The sequence below is a fragment of the Acipenser ruthenus genome, chromosome 27 (genome assembly GCF_902713425.1).
Source record: "Acipenser ruthenus chromosome 27, fAciRut3.2 maternal haplotype, whole genome shotgun sequence".
Classification (NCBI taxonomy): Eukaryota; Metazoa; Chordata; class Actinopteri; order Acipenseriformes; family Acipenseridae; genus Acipenser; species Acipenser ruthenus.
In genome coordinates, this window is record NC_081215.1 from 18,380,306 (window position 1) to 18,401,654 (window position 21,349).

Below are 21,349 nucleotides of genomic sequence, written 5' to 3' on the forward strand. Positions count from 1 at the left end.
GTTTTATTTTTTACTATTGTTTTTATATTTTTGCTGTAGTGCAAAGGCATGTATGCAGCATTGTCATCTGCATACATAAGAAAAATACTTGTACAGAACTTCAGCAGATAGGGACCCTTAAATTACAGCAAATATCGTGTTGGGAGCTGACTCCAGTAAATATTGTGGCAGGCAGTTCATTAAGGGACCAATTCTTCTTTTAATAGTAAAATAAATCAGCAGTCTCAGAGCGAGGGGCCACTCAAAGTGATGGATGCGAGTCTCCGCGCCACGTTATTTTCAGGCACGATGGTGAAAAGAATCTTTGTCCAGAGCCAGGCAGACTTGACCTTGGAAGCCGGAGTTGGGTGCACAAGAAATGACTAAACCACACATCAAAATCACTTTTTGTGTACTATTTCCCCAAGAGCAGATGGTGTGAATGTCTCCTATTCTTCTATTCAAAATTCTATAAACAGTTCTTAGCTTCAAATGATGAAAAATAAATAAATACAAATAACTAATTACATGCAGTAAATTATTTTTTCAGACACTAAGGCTACGGATTTTGCTGCTGCCTCTAGCTGCACAAAACACATTAATATATAACTACTACTCATGTCTCAATTTCTCCAATCAGGCCAATCAAACAGGATATGTATCTTTCTTTAGCTTCTACTGTTAAATGCGTGTGTAAGCCGTCTTAATTTCGGGGGTTCATTCTGGCAGTAGAACTGGTCAAAACAGTCCTCCAGTAGGGTGCTGTCAGTAGATGTTCTAAATATCACATGTAAATTATAATAGTTATTACACGACCGGAAGGAGTTCCCAATCAGGTATGGCAATCTGATAGACACAAAGGTGAAAGATCGGTAGGAATTACTGAGGCGGTGCCAACTTTCATATTCGGTAAGCAACAACTTACCTTCCTTCCTTGCTAGCAAAAAGCTCTAGGCAGACATTATTTCATACAGTTACTGATTCTGATGGAAACCGATTTTTATTACAACCAAAAGAAACAGCGGTTCCATCGTTGGAAGGGGCAAACGACTGTCCTAATTACCACCAAAGTTACCACAAAGTTACCCCAAAGTACCACAAAGTTCCCACAGTTACCATAAAGTACCACAAAGTAACCACATACTACCACAAACAATCTTTAAATAGCATAAACAACAATGCATGTATATCATCTGAGCCGATGTACTTTTATAGCGTTTCAGTGCAGTGCTCCACAAGAAGTTTTTTTTTTAACATGTTTATAAAAATGAGGATTACTAAACTTAGCACATTGATTTGTATACAACACAGGTAATGGAAATAAGCATTGAGGAGAACTTATGACGTCACGATCCGATCTATCCTTCGTCCACGTATTTCTTCTCTCTTCTCGTCTGCATCTCCCTTGCATGACAGGAACCCGGCTGTAAACCAGCCTTCTAGTAAACAGTGTCTGAGACTTTTGCTACTATATATAATGTATATAACAGTAATAAAGTTACCTTTAGTTATCCTCATTTATATAAACATGTTTTTTTTTAAGTGTTCTTATTGTAAAGTACTACACTGCAAGGTAATGAAGTATATCGCCTCAACTTTTACATGTTTTGTTATTTATTTATTTATTTATTTATTTATTTATTTATTTCTAAGAGTAACATGCATTGTTGTTTGTTATTTAAAGGTTGTCTGTGGTAACTTTGGAGTACTTTGTGCTACTTTGGGGTGTTTTGTGGTAATTAGTAGAACTCGGCAAGGGTCAAATTAATATGTCAAGACCCCAACGCAAAATACGCCCCCATCTTTTCGTGTTCGGGGTGGGGTTGTCTTGCTAATGACCCCATCGCGTCGGTCTTCCAATTAAAGCTGTACCACATTAGCTGCGCAGTACACAACAGAGTAGCGTCATTTTTGCTGTATTCACAATACAATAACACGTTAAATAGCAACCTAAATATTCTACATTTGTTTAATTCCAACAAATAATAACAGCCAGGGAAGGCAGTAAGCCTACACTGATAAACCAGACATTATGATACATCTATATTACCCAGAGCTGTATTCTTTGATGTGTTTACTGCATTTTTTTTGGTAAGGATCTCTATAGTCTTTATATGGGGACAAATGGAAGACGCAATTGAATGATAATTTAATGTAAATATATGAAAGCATTTTAGCAGCATGCAAAGACAAAAATAGTCTGAGTTATTGTTTACTAGCTTTTTGAATTCCCTTTCACAAGCATTGCACATTTCAAACATTGCTGTTCTGCTTGTGGAATTTCAAAGAGCAAAATGCACAGTAAATGAAACGAGCTAAAAAATATAGTAAAATATTGTTACCTCTTCTAAGAACTGTAGCGCCATCTGGTGGTGTTTAATATGCCACCCAGAAGAGAATTGCACTACAGTAATACCATGTGTACATGTATCAGTAAAATGCTCCCAGCTACCTAGTGTTTTTTTCAGTAATCCAGAATTACTTGTAACATTTAACATTTGTAGGCACCAAGAGTCAGGATGTGAATGGTTGCTACTACAGCCCTATACGATTTGAGTCCAAAACAGCTTTATTAAACAGCAATTCACAAAAAATAAAACTCCAAATAGCAGTTCATGCAATAAGACTTACCAAAGCCAGTCCTAGAATTTTGTTACCCACAAAATAAATAAAGAAATAAACATTATTGCAAACCAAATCAGGCTTTTTGCTTAAAGTTTTATTTTAAAAAAAAAATAAAATAACAAAGAAAAAAAAACATAATACAGTACATTCTGAAAACTCATTCTACAAAATAATTTCACAGAAATCATTCTTGGAATGTATATCCCTGGCTTTCTGTAAGGCAGGGTCCAGCAAATGAGACGGGGCTGGGGCTGGGACAAACCACTGACATGTCAGTGCTGGGGGAGGCAACGGCTGTCTTGAGATCTCTGCTGATAAGATTCAGCCCTTGGGAAGTCCTTTCAAAGGCCTGCTCTAGAGGAGGAGCAGGAGGGGAGTAGGTGAAAAAACACCTATCGGAAGGAACTGTTACATCTCAGTAGAATCATCCTGATATAAATATGTGAAGAGAGGTGATAATCTTGGTAAGAATGCAAACAGGAGACCAGACTGGAGCAGCTGCTCCCTCCTTGTGACACACCAATATATTTCCAGGTCCCAGTCCCACAAAGAACACAAAAAGAACAAACATATCTGTCAGGTCAAGTATTTTCTCATGGTGTAAACTTAATATTCTGTGTGTGAATCCAATTTTATATAAACAGTTCTACAACTGTACACAGTCACGTCATAGCTTTCCACATTTCATTTAAAAAAAGTTTTTTTTGTTTTTGTTTTTTTGAGACATACAGCACTGATTGACTAAAAAAACCCTTTCAAATAAAAGTAATGTAATGCTGAAAATGAAGAACTGGAAACTGTATTCCTATACATGGAAGCTTCTCATCTGGAGCTTGTAGCAACTCATTTAGAAGTTCTCCCGTTTTCAAAGGTGTTTTAATTCATCATTAAAGTTAATTTTTGCAAAGGAGCATTCTACAGTTTTTGTGTGTATTTTTAAATTTCCTTTCATATTATGAACTTTAGCTCCCATTAACCATCGCACGCAAAGCTCTGGCTCATATGAAAAAGTCACATACTGTGAAATGCATTCAAGGAGCATATTTTTTAGTGTCTGGATTAAATAAATTTCTAGAACCCAAACACAATTAGTGGGCTTCAAATTTATGTTACGTATTTCTCTTACCAAATATTTTTCTATGTGTCCATATGTGAAATTCACATAATACTATATGCTTTTACATAGCAGTATTATGTATGGGAGCTTCTATATTGGTACTAACAATACATACTGGAAAAGTAATTATAAAGTCTGAAATCCTCATCTATAGAAATCTGTGGGTCTGACCTGTTTATCCCAGACATCCATTCAAATACACATTGTTTTCACTGGACTGCCAGCAATAAAACTCTCAACATGTCATATCAACCTAGTAACTAGTTTATAAATAGTGCAGACATTGTTTTGTTATAACAAAAGCTGTTATTCCTATTGACAAATACAACAAAACTCTCCCTTTTTAAAATAATTATCCTAAAAAAAATCACACACTTCCTTGAGTACTTGTTAAATTAATTAAAGCAGCTACAACAGATTTATTAAGTCTTTGATTTCAGGACAGCGAACAAGATGGCTGCACTCTCCCTTTTTTTGTCTCGATAAAGGGGTCCTTTAAGTGACTTGGTAGTCCTTCAAGAATGCCTTTGCAGCACGCACTTAGCAGGCTCTTGTTTTTTCAGCCTTTTGCTATCCTTTGGGGGGTTTCTTTGAATTCCACATGCCTCGTTTAGAGTGATAGTAATGGAAAAAGTTCCTAAGTCGTAATCGCTCCACTTCCAAACCATTCTGAAGAACTCTGAACGAAAGAAGAAAAAGAATGTTTACATGGCAATTAGCCTAATAAGGATTCATATGCATTCATATACAGTTTTTTCTATAGTAAATAAACACATACACATGCTACAATCACACACATTGTCATGCTAAACCCCACATATTGTTGCACATTTCATTTTAAAAGCAACCATTGTTTTGGTATTTTACATAACCCATACAGAAATGTATGATAAATCCTAGTGGAATACCATTATAATACCTAGCCATTAGCAGACCACAGCATTCCTGGCAATAGTAACAACAGATGTCTATCAGATTACTGTGGCCCTGATACAGGGCTGCTAAAAAAGACCAAATGGAATGAAATGCTTGACCCATTAAGCAGTACTCCCCACAGTTTAGGTGTGATTTAAAAATCAGTTTCTCTGAGGTTTCTCTGACTTACCTGTCCAGTAATTCCCAGTCCTCGCCTCCCCATCGATCCCGGAATTCCTCTGTGTTCATCCCTCCGATCTTGTCAAAGTCGGACTTGTAAATGCCAAACAAGCCAAAACCGTTTACCTCCCAATACCCTACGAGCAACAACAGAGGAAAGCAGGCTGTTAAAACATTTGAATTGCTTGTGGGAAGCAGCCTGTCAACTCAATACAGACTGAAATGAAAAGCGATCACAAGGTAGAAAAACAAAAAACAATTTCCAAAGGGCAGCCGACAGTGGCTTGCGGAGGAGATTGTGTGCCGAGTTGACAGGGGTCCCACAGGGAGTGTTGCATTGGCCTTGTGTACTCACGTGGGTTAGGGAAGAAAATCATATGGGGATAGAACACCTGCTTCAGTGACCCCTACTGGCTAGGCAGTGATGCTGTACCTGACTCTCTTTGGCTTGTGTAAGTGAATGTGAGGGGGTAATGGAATGAAACACTATTCTACCCAGCATTACCCTGGCAAGGAACCTCCCAGTAGGTTTCAGAAGTGAAAGGCTGTTACCGTTGGGCTCCCGTGGAGAGCTTCCACAGGCCAGCCTCATGACGATGGGGGCATAGGCCAGCCTCCCCTCCACGCAGTGCTTCCGGACACTCTCCACGATGTTGAGAGGGAAGTGGATGTGCAGGTCACACAGGAACACAATGCTGTGACTGTCCTGTAAGAAACACCCAGCACAAGACAAGTCATCCTTCACTGTATTCCTGACAGGGGAGTCCACCAGGGCTATTCAAAACACACAGCAATAAAATAAAAACAGAACCAGTCTGTGTACGGAAAAAGCTATATTGAGATAACCTTAATTATCCTAACCGCAAGACGGAACACAGGTCACCGTTATCAATAGGGTCTGCTGTACCGCGACAAGGAGAAACGGTCCCTGATGGTTTTGCCTTGCAGGAGCACCATAGCCAATTAGATGCTCCCTCTGGCATCCCCAGCAAAGACCGCCGATTTCGCACAGCCAGGACGCGAACCTGCACTCCCCCGATTGTCCGATTCACCCTGCAGACCACAGGCCGTGCTTTTACCAGGTGAGGCACGCGGAGATCCCCCCCTCCCCAACAACCAAGATTTTAACATTAAGTACTTGAATCAATGACAATACCTTTTTTCATTTGTCTGTTCAAAAATGATAAAAAATAATACAAGTTTAGTACAGAAATGTCCTAACCAAAATTCATTGTGCAGTATCTGTACTAAAACTTGGAAACACAGCTACTAGATTCATTCAAAATCAACACAGAGGGTATCAATACTTAATATAATACAGTATATGTAAGTGCCCCTCTTGTACCCTTGCTGCTGAGAATATGCAACAAACCCCTTATTGCCACAACAGAAACCTTTACCTCAACAGAGTCGACTCCAGCCTGCAGCCCAGCAGAGCGCTCAAAGTTCCCTTCACGCCTCATGTAGTGATACCTAACAAGACACAAGGCGAAAAATGAAGAATGAAACTGCCTGTCAAACCTACCCGAAATAGTCAAGAAAGTACAAAATCCCTGCAATTCCATGACCATGAGTTTGTTTTTTTTGTTGTTTTTTTTAACAAGGGGGTATTATTTTAAAAATCATATTATTTAGTTTGAAAATAGCCTTCTGGGATATCCTGGAAACAAATTGATATCCCAATATGATTATCTGTTAACAAAGTATAATATTTCTACTCATTTTTTAATACCAGTAATTCAAAAGTTAAATGGCTTGTCTCTCACATCTTACACACACTATACAGGAAAGAGCAAATGACAGTAGATAGAGAGTGCCGCCCCCCCGCCCTTTACTCCTGACTGCTTCCGTTACCCCTGGTTACCTGGGCAGCTTGCTGTCTCTCAGTGCCTTCTCCACGTTCATGTCCTCGCTCTCGTAGTCCACGATGATGACACTGAAGTTGTCGTCCTTGGTTTCCTGGTGCAGGAACTCCATGTCAGTGATGAACTGCTGGACCCAGCGAGCCTGGTTCTTTACTACAGACAGTGCAAGCACATTGCTTTGAGCTTTACCCTTTCATAATACATAACAAAAACCATGGTAACATTTCTTCCACTGTTTTATAAACAATAGCATGCAAGTAGTAAAAATGGTGCTAAAGCATAAAACGCTGCCTTATTCTGTACTCGTGGGACACTGTTTAATCTTCTTGAAAAAGTAGCTTGTGAAGTATAATTTTATGTAGATTACTGTAATGCTAAATTTAGGTTTAATGTTTCAGGAATCTGCTTCAGAAAATATGACTTAAGTATCACCCTTTTAGTATCAAACACATTTCAGAACACATTTTTAGAATTAATGCAAAGAAAACAAAACAAGCAAAGGACCAAAAGATTAAAAGCACAGGGGCCTATGATAAAGTCAATCAGAGGTAAGAAAATGGATTTGAAAGAATTGGCTAGAAAAACTTTTGTATCGCGCTCTTCCCAGGGTGCTTTACAATAAAAACTCAAAAAACCATTGGCCAATCAATCCAGCTAAAAATGAAGATAACTCAAATAAATATGCTTTTAAATTTGATTTAAAAGATTTGACTGTGCCAGCATTCCTGATTTGACTTGAAGGCAAGGAGCATAACAACTAAAGGTCCTCGCCCCTCCTGATTCTAGATGACTTCTAGGAACTACCAAAAGTTCAGCATTCGCTGATCTTAAGGTGCGACTTAGAGAATAAGGTGCCAACAGTTCCTGTAAATATAAAGGCCCAAAACCATGAAGGGCCTTATAAGTAGTAAGCAGAATTTTAAAATCAATTCAGAATTTAACAAGAAACCACTGCAGTGATTTAAGAACCACAGCAATATGTTGTGAATTATTATTATTATTATTATTTATTTCTTAGCAGACGCCCTTATCCAGGGCGACTTACAATTGTTACAAGATATCACATTATACATTATTTCACATTATACAGATATCACATTATTTTTACATACAATTACCCATTTATACAGTTGGGTTTTTACTGGAGCATTCTAGGTAAAGTACCTTGCTCAAGGGTACAACAGCAGTGTCCCCCACTGGGGATTGAACCCACAACCCTCCGGTCAAGAGTTCAGAGCCCTAACCACTACTCCACACTGCTGATGGGTGTGAGTCAGCACTGTCTGCAGCATTTTGAACCAGTTGGAGCCAACGTAATTTAGAATTGCTTGGCACAGCCCAGCACTCACCTGGCACCACAAAGTGCACCATGACGTTGTGTCTCCACTGCAGGCCGAGGGGCTGGCACAGCAGGGGCTTGCTGTAGGAGGTGCCCCACTGGGGTGGGGTGTGTGGGAGTGTGCTGGTGGTGGAAGGGGGGGTGCCCTCACTGTTCTCCAGGCTGTCTTCGTGACGGCTGCGGTGCAGGAGCAGGTAGATGTACTGGGAGAGCCGCACCACCCTCCTCCCCCGCTCCATCAGCTCCAGCTCGATGAGGTAGCGGTTCCCCCGCGCAGAGTCCCGCCGCTTCTCCATGTTGATGATCCTCAGCAGAGTGTAAATCCTGGGGGAGAGGGGGTGAGAGAAGGTTTATCTTTATTGTTGAGGCTGCCGATAATCTGTGGCAATCGCACACATCGCAAACTGTTTCTCTAAGGCACAGAATAAATACTAAGGCTAAACAGCACAGAAAGTTATTAGGTCCCAAGAATCAGTAGACATTTTAACCTGCAGCACCTTACTGTATTACTTTTTTACTATTGTGCATAAAGAACCAACAAAGCTTCTGCTTAAGAAAACGGGGGCCAGTGGTAATCTTAACAGTGCCAATAACATGGAAAGAAAATTAAACCAAGAAAAGCACAGGGTCAGTCCGTTCAAACTAATGGGGTTAGGGAGGGTGGCTGGTTTGTGCATACATGTGGATCAATGTGTTCCTGAATTTAAAATGACATTTCTACTTAATGAAATAGTCCCGGTATCTGTGATTTGAGCCTAGCTCTCCAGCCGCCTCACCCTCCGTTCCTCTCGTTGAGTTTCTCCATGTACTGCGCCAGCACATCCACCACCTCGGCCTCGCTGAGCTGCAGGTTTCCCGACACGTTGCAGCGCAGGTCGTTCCAGTCGGACCGCAGCAGCTCAAAGTCCATGGTGTTCACAGTAAAGGTGCGCTGCCAGTTAATGGACTCCTCAGCCCAGCCCGGACGAGGGTTCGAGTCCTCGTAGCTGTAGTCAGACAGCCCTCCCTCTTCGGCCTCATCCACCGGCTCTGCCTCCAACAGCTGCGTCTCGGTGATCTCTGAGGTCTTCATGTAGGATGTCACCCTGGCCTCCAAGGGCAGGGTGTTCTCCGAGGAATTCAAGTCTGTCTCTGGTTTTTTTACTGTCAAAGTGGTGGGTGGTGGGACCTCCTTGATGGCACTAGTGGGTGCTGGAGTGGAAGTTTTTCCTTGCCCACCTCTTTCCTTGCCCACCTCTTTCTTGTGCAAAGAGACCCATTTCCTTGCAGAGGCCTTCCGTCCCTGAACAGCCTCCTTGGTGATGTTGCTGCCCAGCCAGGGTCCCTGGCTGTCCTTGAAAAGGGTCCTCAACTGAGAAGCACTTACGAGCCCCTTGCCATTGAGCTTGGTGTTAAGGTTCACAAGCTTGGTGGTTTTGCCGTTCTGGTACAAGAAAACACCTGGGAAGACCTCTCTGGGTTGCCTGGGCAATGTGGTCTTCCTGTTTGGCCGGGGCCTGGTGATGTAAGTTTTGTTCTGGTCTTTCTTGTGGTCCTTGTTGTTGTTGCTGGTGTCTGCGGCAGCGTGGGCCGAGTTGCTCACGATCTGCTTGGCCCTGCTAGTCAGGAAGATGCTGGGCATGCTGTGTTTCGGCATCACTGATTCGTCGCCCCCCTTTTTGCTCAGCTCCTCCGGGCCAATCCGGATCCAGGAAAGGGATTTACCCCGGATGATGATGGGCTCATTGAAGTCCACCACTTCCTGGTTGCCATGGAGATCGGTTGCTGCAGCGGGGTCTTTGGTGTTAGTTCTCTGGGTCTCTTTGTCCTGCGTTTCCTCAGCCCGGAACACTTTCTGCCTGTGTCTGAACGCGTAGTCGTCAACGTCATCCCCGTAGTCGATGGCTGTGGGAGGGTCAGGCTTCCCTTTGACCCTGGAAGTCAAGCGTGGGTCGGACAGGCTGGCGTTGGTCTCGTTTATAATTGCATGGCTCTCAGTAGGTAAAGATTCATCTTCAGGGTCCACTCCTTCCTCCTCATCAGGGAAATCTACACAGAACAACACAGACACAGAAAGTTATATAAAACAGGTTCGACATTTCAGACATTGCAGATTAGGCAAACTACATGATGATAGTCAAGTTAATATATTCATTTTGCTCTTCTTTTAGTTGTGTTCCTTGTACTAAGATACACTGATAAAAACAATTATTGCTGAAATCATTTGTCTATATGCAACATGTCCATAATATCAGTAACATAGTACATTCAGGACCTAATTTAGCTTATTTAACACAGTTAAGATTAACTAACATTCCCAAAATTATAATTATAGTGACAACATTGGCTTTAGACATCAGCACTGCTTGAATTGCAATACATAAGAGTTCAGCAATTAATAATACCAATTGCTGGAAAACAAATGTATGAGAATTATTGTATTTCTTGTTCTTATTGTATGACTTATATTGTAACACTTGAATGTATTTGTATTTGCTTGCGATTGTAAGTCGCCCTGGATAAGGGCGTCTGCTAAGAAATAAATAATAATAATAATAATAATAAATGTAACACTGGTAAATGCAATAGTGATACATCCCCTAGTGGTGATATAAAGAAATGCACTGAAAGAAACAGAAGTCACATCACAGTGACAAAAGGCATTGCAGATTTGTTGAAAAATCTGCTGTGATCTTGTGCCAAGTGCTGTGAGCACTCACCTTCTGGATTTGGAAAGAAGAAAGGCTTGTCATCCTCTTCCTCATCCATCTTCATGTATTTGTAGAAGCCAAACCTGTAAAAACACACACATGATCTTTGATGTGGAACAGACGTTCCTTCCTGAGTGAATGCGCACAACTGGCACCAGTGCTCCAGATAAGGTTTTGGATCAGTAACTTATTCTCCAATGTGAACACTAGGTGTGTAAAATGTATTGTGGGTGAGTAGAATGCAGCATTACCTTGAAGTCATTTCAATAAATACTGTATATACTTTAATGCTAATTTATGGGGTATGCATTAACTACAACCTTATATTTTAATTGTACTTTTACTTTGAACTACTGTACAAAAACTTGGTCTTACAATAAAAACAAATAAACAACTATTCTTATTTGCTTTATTGACCATAAACAATATGTCTGTGAAGCAAATAAAACACAGAAACAGATTATATAGCAATATAAAGAGGGCTTCTAGTTTTTGGTTTTTATTTTCCATCTCTCTCCCTCCCTTTAAACCTTAATTAATAGTTGTTAAGCCTTAACTGAATACCAGATTGTTTAAATTAGTGACGCACTACTAGAAACTAATGCAGTGGAAATTAATAAGATGAAACCGGCGATTAGAGCCAGAATGAAATGCAGGTTCAAATAGAACGAGGTGAGATCAATGCAGGTCGTTTGTTAACTCAATCAAGATATGAGGGTAAAAAGAAACAGCTTAATTTGGTAATTAGTGTTTGATTAAGAAAGCGAATCGGCTCAAAATATGTTTAGAGGGACATCACGAGATCAAAAATAAAACCACCGCACCGCACCATTATCCCTTTACTTACTTTTCCAGGTAGATGGGAGACTCTCTGTAGAAACACTTGTTCTCTGTTTCCATGTGGGTCAGTCTGGTGAAGTCATTGGGATACACAAACGACAGGTAAACCTGAGCACGGAACACACAGTAATTAGAATTTATCTCAACAAAACAATTCCACATGTACATATTAAAAGATGGACATAACAAATTGCTGTGTTAGCCCCAGTTGTATGCTATAATACAGGTCCAGGATCAGACTGCTTGCTCACTAAGTATCTTGGTATCCCTAAATTTGTCTCCTCTTGGTGGTTAGTCTCTCCCACAAGTGCTGTGATACCCCAAATATGATCCATTTACTACCAATGCGGTATGACATTTTACCCTCAAAAACAGGTTTCCTACTAAGGACTGCCCAGGACAACACTACACTGAATACTGTACCAGTTTCAGCAGTCACCACTCAGGAAATTCATTTTTGGGGGTAAAATGGAGAACAAATGCTCCACCCAGTCACTCAGCATTGTTAGTAAATTTATCCTATTTAGGGTACTGCTGAGTTTGTGAGACAGATTGCTCATTAAAATCCTTAGCATATTTATAAACAATTGATCTGTTCAGGGATACCAAGATATTTAGTGAGTGAAGTTATCCGACGACAAACTCCCCATCCCCAGTTGTACTGCTTTCCTAGAAAAAGGAGAACATTTTGGGGTACCATCCTACTTGTGAGATGTCTTGCTCTTTAGAATACTTAGCTACAGTGAGTGTCTTAGATTCAGTGTCCATCACCTCAGACTGCAATACAAATTCAAGAAGGAAAAAAGGAGAACTGGCTGAAATAAAACTCGGGATCGTTGGGGTTCCTTGAGGACCAGGGTTAAAAACCAAAAACCACTGTATAACAGGTATTTTACGTAGATTCCTTTTCAAAATGTATTACTGTACCATACTGTTGTTTACTGATCATACTCACAAACTGACAGAAGGTGGCAGTAAAGCTCTGGTAATAAATCAGATGGCAAAGTGCTCAACTCCTTCCTCATTCCAAAAAAGACCAGAGGGTGCACTTTAAAACCTGATCTACCATCAAGCCAACTGTGATCCCCCCCACCCCCAGCTGACTGGATAAGCTGCAGCGTCTTGTTTGTGTTCTTTCATTTTCCTTCAGGCGCTGTGATCATCAGCTCACTGTCTATAATGCATGTCTTTATTTTGTTCCGTGGAGAATGTACTGCTCATAAAAGGTGCCAAACAGATCCCTTTATTTATAGTACAGGCAGCCAACCTCCAATTCATTTTTATCATCACCCAGCCAGCCACATACCGCTGGGATATGGTACAAACCTTGGTTTTAAGTGCAATACAGCTTACGGTACATAAACAAACATGGCACAATTTTCTAGCAATTTTACATATTTAAACAGTTAACAACAACACTTTAAAAAAAAAAAAAAAGAAAAAGTCATATTTTTTTTTTTGTTTTGTTATTAATTTAGTAGTCGTCAATTGTTTTTTATCATTTTCTCCCAATTTAGAGTATCCAATTATTATTTAGGCTCAGCTCACCACTACCACCCCTGCGCTGACTCGGGAGCGGCGAAGACGAACACATGCTGTCCTCCGAAGCGTGTGCTATCAGCCAACCACTTCTTTTCACACTGCAGACTCACCATGCAGCCACCTAAGAGCTACAGCATCGGAAGACAACGCGGCTCTGGGCAGCCCGCAGGCGCCCGGCCAGACTACAGGTGTCATTGGTGCGCGGTGAGCCGAGGACACCCTGGCCGACCTAAGTCCCCCCCCCACCAGGTGGCGCTCGGCCATGCGCTGCCCCCTGGGAACTCCCATCCACGGTCGGCAATGGAATAGCCTGTACTCGAACCAGCAACACCCAGGCTATAGGGCGCACCCTGCACTACACACGGAGTGCCTTTACCAGATGCGCCACTCTGGAGCCCGCCTGTAAACTGATTTTTAATCAAAGCGCAGGACGTTTGGGACAATATATACTTCTGAATGCATTGTGGTTACGGCAGTAAGTTCATTCCACGAGGTTCCAAGGTGCCCATTTTAAAGATAAACTTCAGATTTTGTTTCCTAGCAGCATGTTTCCCACAGCAGTGGCAGGTTCCTGAAACAATACCCCCTGTAGGCTACAGCTGCAGTGTGCTCTATAATCCGAGTAGGTAGTGCTAAGATGTTGCTCATCCTTTTAAAATTCTGTTGCTCACAACAGCAGCATGGCCTTGGATAACTAGCTTTCTAACTATCCTGTGTTATTGAGAATTGTTAGTATGCCTGCCACTGAAATCTGCCAATAAGAGAGTGTACCATAATGTAACCTGTGTAAAATAATTGACAGAAAGAGTTTGATTGTTACTGCACCACGCGGATATGTTGTGAATGGATAAATCAGCATTACAATGTTTACGGAATCATTTTTTCAACTGGCTTAGCAGGACCAGTTGGCAATCCTGCTTGATAATTGAGTGCAGAGACACAGTTTGTCCTGTGCCAGTCTCCTTGAAAGTAAGCAGCAGTAACAGAGAAGCCCTGTTTCTTCAGAGGGCGTCACTGGTAGGGTAAAGGCCGCTCTACTCAGAAACCTGATTGGCTGAGAATTTTCCACAACTCTGTCTGCCAATGCATCTGTGTAATTACCCTTACATTCTTCATCTTGCCTTGCTCGCTTTAGACAACTATCCTTGATTCTTTATTCGCTGGCTGCTTTTGGACTAGCCAAAGTGCACCTTGAGTCAGACTCAGAATGCCTTGCTTGACTAATCTGAATGAAGCTAAGCACAGATACACAGCAGCAAGTAAATCCAGATAAAGAAAGGAGTCTGCGCTGGCAGGCAGGCTGTCAGGTCAACAAAACAGAACAAAATACTACAAAAGAATTACAAGAAACTACAAACACAATGAAATGATTCGATACCTAGGGGAAATTATAGCACAAGGGCAGCCACAATGGTACATGCTTTTGACAGAATGATATGCCAAAGTAAAATAGGTCCTATAATGGAACACACCATCATTTTTTAGAATATTTCTGCAAGGGATGTGTTGCTTTGTTTGAATACACAAAGAAGACATGGATCTTTACAATTCTGAACACAATGACTCAGACAGAGTGAATAATACTCTCACAAAAGCTTGGAATACTGGGCTCTATTTATAACTCATGATTTATATAAGGAATGTTTATAATGAATTAAAGTTTGATATTGATGAAACTTGCATACAGTAAACTGTTGTTAAAGCAGGCAATAGCAGTCTTGAACAATCACACGAGGTGCTGGGATTGAAACTGGTTGTGAAATTAGCTTTTGTTTTTGCAGTTTACCATACATTTCCCAAGTGTATGCTGAACAGTTATCAGGTGGTACTGTGCTTTCCATTGATCCTTTCTACTTTGCTATGTATTTACCACAGCATAACACAATGCAATCAATAAGCCACACTTACAAACTGCAGGCCCTGGTAGCGAGCGATGGGGAAATCCTTCACAACATAGGTGGGTGAGTACAGGCAGGCCGGCAGCAAATTCTCCAGATGAGACGGCTCTATCATTGGAGCTGCAGAAAAAAAAACACAACACCATACTCTGTGAATGGAGGATGTCTAAACAACCACTAAGACTGCCTTTAGGGCAGAATGTACAGCCGTATCAAAGGATTTGCATTGATGAGACCAGGCTTTAGATACAGAATACAGAATGTAGAAAATAATACAGGTGCCCACAGTCTAGGATTTAGTAGTGCATTGAAATATGTCAGTGAATTGAGCCTGCCAGTCAAACCTGTTCTCTCTCAATACACTCTTTATTTTCTATAGAAAGGTCAAACTTTATCCTTTCCCTGCTGCTTTGAGGATCACGCACTGAATTCAAATTCCAGTGTGGTTGGCATGGAAACAGCACATTTGTTATTCTACTGTACATGAAAAGATTTTAAACCCAGTTCAGATTTTCTTTAATATACACTTCCAGTCTGGATAAACTAGTGCTGTTTCTCACACATTCATTCTATACTTTGCTATCAGTATTTAGTCAAAGGCAACACAGCCCCTCAGGGTTTGATTAAACCCTTGCCTTGTCAGCTAGCTACTGACTCACTTATGTGAATAATTACAGTGCAGTGATAATGATAAAAGTGGATGGTTATTTGTGTGCTGGCTGTCAGAAGCTGAAGAGACTCACTGAGGAAGAAGGTGTCCCTGGCATCTGGTTTCAGCATGTCGGCTCCGTGCTGCCCAGTTTGTGACGCCCCATGTCGTGGCCCGGCGTGGCTTGCGTGGGTCTGTGGGATGTGGTCCACGCTGTTCATCTTCAAAGAGGCCTCCTCTGAAACCGAGTCACAAGCAACACTGCATTTCAAAGGGGTTCTGGACTCACTTTTCAAGTGCGGAAAAAAAGCTGAAGTTAGCCAGCTAACACAAAACATTTGTCTCAGAGAAGCATCAAACTTTTAACCTTGAAAAAAATATTTCAAAGCCATAATAAGACTAATAAGAAGCATATTAGTAACCTACTGCCATGGCTGCAAATACAAAGTAAGAGCGACTAGTATAATGGCAAAGTAGATCACCAGGACATACACCCACTGAATGTACATATACAGTAAATATGCATGTGACAGATGGACAGATTAACATGTTCCTCCATATATATAGTTATACTAAAAGAAACATTTGTCTGTTTCAGCATATTCTAACGTTGGGTGTTTTATAGTTACACTACCGGTCAAAAGTTTTAGAACACCCCCAATTTTCCAGTTTTTATTGAAATTTAAGCAGTTCAAGTCCAGTGAATAACCTGAAATGGTACAAAGGTAAGCGGTAAACTGCCAGAGGTTAAAAAAAAAGTTTAGGTTACCAAAAACTTAAAAATAATGTACATTTCAGAGTTATACAAAAAGGCCTTTTTCAGGGAACAAGTAATGGGTTAACAACTTACAGCTGTTCTGCAGCAATGGAAGTAAATTAAGCCTTGAAAGTTGATGCTAACAATTCCTACAGGTGTCCCAACTTTTGTTGATTACTTACAAACCCTCTGTCTGTATAAAAGCAGTGTTGGAACAGACTGTGTTACTACACCCTCTTAAGCATTATTTGGACAGTATTGTACTGCAGGAAGTAGTATATTGCTCTCATAATGGCGAGAAAAAGGCAATTAACAAAGGAAGACAGACAGACCATTACAACCCTTAAAAGTGTAGGTCTTTCCTTTGGAGAAATTGCAAAGAAAGCCAAGGTGTCAGTGAGTACAGTTTCCTACACCATTAAAAGGCACTTGGAAACTGAAGGAAACTCTGACAAGAAGAGGTCTGGCAGACCCAAAGCCACAACAGAATCAGAAGACAAGTTTCTGAGAGTCAACAGCTTGCGTGATAGGCGGCTCACAGGACAACAGCTTCAAGCACAGCTTAACACTGGTCGAAGTAAGCAAGTCTCAGTTTCAACTGTGAAGAGAAGACTTCGAGCTGCAGGTTTGACAGGTCGAGTGGCAGTAAGAAAGCCATTGCTAAGATGGCAAAATAAGAAAAATAGGCTGGTCTGGGCCTTGAAGCACCGCCAGTGGACTACTGAAGACTGGAAGAAGGTCTTATGGTCCGATGAATCAAAATTTGAAATCTTCGGTTCATCACGCAGGGTTTTTGTACGCCGTCGAGTAGGCGAAAGGATGGTTCCTCGGTGTGTGACACCAACTGTCAAACATGGAGGAGGAAGCGTGATGGTCTGGGGCTCTTTTGCTGGATCCAGAGTCGGCGACTTGCAGAGAGTGAGTGGCACCCTGAACCAAAACTGCTACCACAGCATTTTGCAGCGCCATGCAATACCCTCTGGTATACGCCTAGTTGGTCAGGGGTTCATCCTACAGCAAGATAATGACCCAAAATATACCTCCAGGCTATGTCAGAACTACCTTAGAAGAAAAGAACAAGACGGTAGGCTTCAAATCATGGAATGGCCAGCACAGTCTCCAGACTTAAACCCCATCGAGCTGGTTTGGGATGAACTGGACAGAAGGGTGAAAGCAAAGCAACCTACAAGTGCAACACATTTGTGGGAACTTCTGCAACAGTGTTGGGAAGAACTTTCCGAACAATATTTGATTTCCATTGTAGAAAGAATGCCACGAGTGTGTTCGGCTGTTATATCTGCAAAAGGTGGCTACTTTGATGAGTCAAAAATTTAGATTAAATTTTGTTAAACAAAACGATTCCATGATTTCTTTTTTATCTCCAATTGTTTATTTGTTCTATGCTTTAATTTCAGAATACACTGAGACATTAAACTGTGTAAATTTCAATAAAAACTGGAAAAATGGAGGTGTTCTAAAACTTTTGACCGGTAGTATATGTATGATTACTCCTTATATACTCAGATTCTGATAAGTAATGAATGTCCTAACCAAGTTGTATTATGCATCTGGATGTGTCTATGTTTCCATGAACAACAAACATTATTCCCGGGAGTACACCTGTGTTGAACCCAATCATCACTGGCAAGAAAATGTACGGGAATGAGGTTTAATAAGACAATGCACGGGAATCAGGTTTAACTGAATAAAACCGAAACATGCTGAAAAAGACACTTTGTTGAAAACACATTTGTGATGGCTTTTGTTTTTCATTGAGCGTTTACGGCTTAAGTTATGGATTAATTAATTAAAAGTTAAGATAGGTGAGATTAATTATCTAGTGAGAAAACCACTGCTCCTAGTGTTGATTCTTCTTTTGTGATGCCACAAACAAGCATCGTAGAGTAGCAACAACCATTCTTTCCACATGGACTCCATGTCTCATGTGTTAGGAAAGGCCCACAATAACTCATTTTCCTCATTCCAATGCAACCTGTTAAAGCGTGACTCTGAGCTGTGCTCATTCATTAAAGCTTATCTCCCAGTTATGAAAAGCTATCAAAACTGTCTTGTAGGCTCGGCCGGATGAAGCCGTGTTTAATTAATATTATTGATTGACCAGAGGCCTCTGAGTTACATTAACAGAAACATGATTTATACATCTGAGACTAGAACCTGATGGGGAAGATGTATATAATTAAGAAACTTCGAAGCAGAGGCCCGGAGCAGCGTACTGAATGAGGTCGAGGGCCAAGCGAAAGAAAGGGTCAAAGAGTCTTATGCTGAGCGGAAATTGATTCTGTACAGGAGGTGTGAAGGAAATAGCTTCAGAAGCTGACAGTTGGGACAGGAAACCTGATGTGGTGTGAAATTCTGATAAAGAATGATCAGCTTTGCTCTGCAGGGTGTCCACATATTGATTCCAGCTTCCTGGGTTCGGATTGTGTTGCACTGGGATTGATATTGTGGTAAGCTCCCCCACAGGAGCTGGGAACCAGACTCAGTTGATGTAGCCTGGGTTCAAATCTCTCAGTTCAGTCCCATTACTGGCTTGTTTTCAGAGAGAAAGTAGCTTCAAATTTACGTTTCCTTATTTATTTATTTTTAAATTTAGTGTGCTCCTACTGTTTGTGGCGTTCTTATTGTAATTACTCAAACCTTTTTTAAGGTGACCTGAATTCAGAAGCAGATCTTGGATATACAATGCACTCCACTTAATTGCCTATCAGATAGCAGCATACACCATTTAAATGCATTGCAATTTCTCAGTACCAAAAGTTTGCTATTTGTTTACATGGTATTGCACTCTGCCAAAATGCATATCTGATAATTGCTTAATTTGCTTAATTGCATGAAAGATGCTTTTGTTCACAACTGTCTTATTAGTTCTGATAATTGCATTGGTTGAGGAGTTGACCGTGTGACTACAAACCATTTGACTTGCAGCTATGGCAGCTTCTAAGAGGAAGTATACCACACTCAATGAGTTGAAGTTTTAAAAATGTTAGAAAATAAGCAAAGTCAGAAGTCATTTGCAGCTGAGTTTGATGTTGATCAAAGCGCAGTTTCTCGAATTCAAAAGAACAAGGGAGAAGATTCTTGACGAATAGCAGAACAGCAGGAATCCAGGCAGAACATGACACAGATCTGGGAAAGCAAAAGCCATGGAGGGACACTATTGATACCATTAGTTAAGAAGTCCTGAAGTAATGGATATATACTGTTCGTATATACTGTGCTTTATGTAGTCCTGAAGTAATAAATATATACTGTCCATACTGTATATACTGTGTGTTATGTTTTATGTATTTCTGAAGTAATACATATATATTGTTAGTCTGTTATAAATATAGTTACTAATGAACTAACATTAGTATAACTCTGGGTAATTGCATGGCGTCTGTCCGGTCCCGACTCCATACAGATTAAACAGAGTTTATATATACATAACACAGGTTAGATCAGCAATGAGTATTCTTGGCAATCAAGTTGCATTGTTGTCAATACAAAATACATGTTGACAGTGTTGACAGTAACTGTTCACTAGATGGCACTGTCAGCTACAACAGACAGAGCTGTTCCGCTTCATGACCCAACCTGAACTGGCGCTAACATTTATTAAGCACTTAATTATACATACAGTGCTGGCTTAAACTTAATTAAATGTCACTAAAGAACAACATAATAAAGAGTGTGCTGTACTTTTTAATTGGGGATTAAATATGCAATTGAAAAGAAACAGCAGTGTAAATAAAAAGATAAAAGATAAAGAAAAGCCAGGCTGTTTTGCTGCTTTTTTTCCATATGAAAGCATGTTAGAAGAATCCTAAAGCAAGGTACTGCTCCAAACGAACTTCCAAGCCAAGGAACATCCAATACAAATTTCATAACAAATGGACATTGAGCTACAAATGTAAGTGTGGCTTAATATAGATATGTACCGACACCTCCAATATATCGTTATTTTCACTGTCCAACAAAAACAAATTTACTGCACCATTACTGCAGGATTAGTACATCTGTTCATTTACATAGTTCAGAACAATGAAGGTTCAATCGTTTTTAAACCTCTCCCACAAAACTATAAACACAGCAAGGAGAGGATTTGAACCCGGGTCTCCCAGCTCTCCATGCACTGTGCAGTACGTGTTAAGTGCTGGTTAGACAGGTAAGGGAATCTAATCTTCAGAGGCCGATATGCAGGGAATGATTCATGATGTGTACATGCTGCCGATAACTGCGCAGTAAAGGAATGACCTGGGGAGTGCACACAAATGTTTCAAGCTGTAATGCATCCCTCCACCCTGGAGCTTGTTAATTCAGGTTCAAATTAAAAGAAGGGCATTAGTAGAAATCCAAACATCACTGTGCCTTTTCTATAATTAAAATGCATTTTAAAGGTCTCTCTGGAGCATTGTGCATTTTCACACAAGGATTTATACAGATCTGTTGGAAGAATTCCTAATCCACAGCACAGCCCTGTGTAGGGATCAGAGACAGCATGTTCTGTTTTATCCCTTAAACATTAAACTGCATTTCCTGTGGTTCCCAGAAGTATTGATACCTTTAGGTTACAGAAAATCAATCAATCATGTTGTCCATTATTTGTTAAAGTGGTTGCAGCTAGCAAACAAATTCCACAAATCTGTGGTTCACTTATATTGACTATATAGCTCTCAGATGTGTAGTTTTCTTATAGCAAACCCATATTTTCATTTTAACGACATGATGTCTGGTACTGCGCTTGGTGGAATTGTCCCTATCTCTGCAGTACCTTCCACCCTGCCATTAACTCCTAATGCAGCCACAAGTTTTGACCCTGAAGACAATGCTAAGGGGAAATGATATACTGTACGATATGAAACAGTAACAGCTTTCCTGATAGCAGGGAAAGCAAACTGCAAACTGAGCATTTGAGACCTACCATATAATTATAGAGATTGGAAGTGTTAG

The 21,349-nt window shown here is 40.6% G+C and overlaps 1 protein-coding gene across 1 annotated transcript in view; it reads right to left on the minus strand.

Moving 5' to 3' along the window:
- Positions 1 to 2,709: 2,709 nt before the first annotated feature.
- LOC117432458 (N-acetyl-beta-glucosaminyl-glycoprotein 4-beta-N-acetylgalactosaminyltransferase 1-like) overlaps positions 2,710 to 21,349 on the minus strand; it is a 138,070-nt gene continuing 119,430 nt past the window's right edge. Inside the window, exons 10-20 of the mRNA XM_059002225.1 lie at positions 15,734 to 15,877; positions 15,001 to 15,110; positions 11,558 to 11,658; positions 10,720 to 10,793; positions 8,797 to 10,048; positions 8,031 to 8,344; positions 6,681 to 6,834; positions 6,217 to 6,289; positions 5,369 to 5,522; positions 4,827 to 4,953; positions 2,710 to 4,400 (exon numbers count right to left, since the gene is read on the minus strand). Of these exons, the coding sequence (XP_058858208.1) occupies positions 4,292 to 4,400; positions 4,827 to 4,953; positions 5,369 to 5,522; positions 6,217 to 6,289; positions 6,681 to 6,834; positions 8,031 to 8,344; positions 8,797 to 10,048; positions 10,720 to 10,793; positions 11,558 to 11,658; positions 15,001 to 15,110; positions 15,734 to 15,877 (2,612 nt within the window). The 3' untranslated portion in view covers positions 2,710 to 4,291. The remainder of the gene's footprint in view (positions 4,401 to 4,826; positions 4,954 to 5,368; positions 5,523 to 6,216; positions 6,290 to 6,680; positions 6,835 to 8,030; positions 8,345 to 8,796; positions 10,049 to 10,719; positions 10,794 to 11,557; positions 11,659 to 15,000; positions 15,111 to 15,733; positions 15,878 to 21,349) is intronic.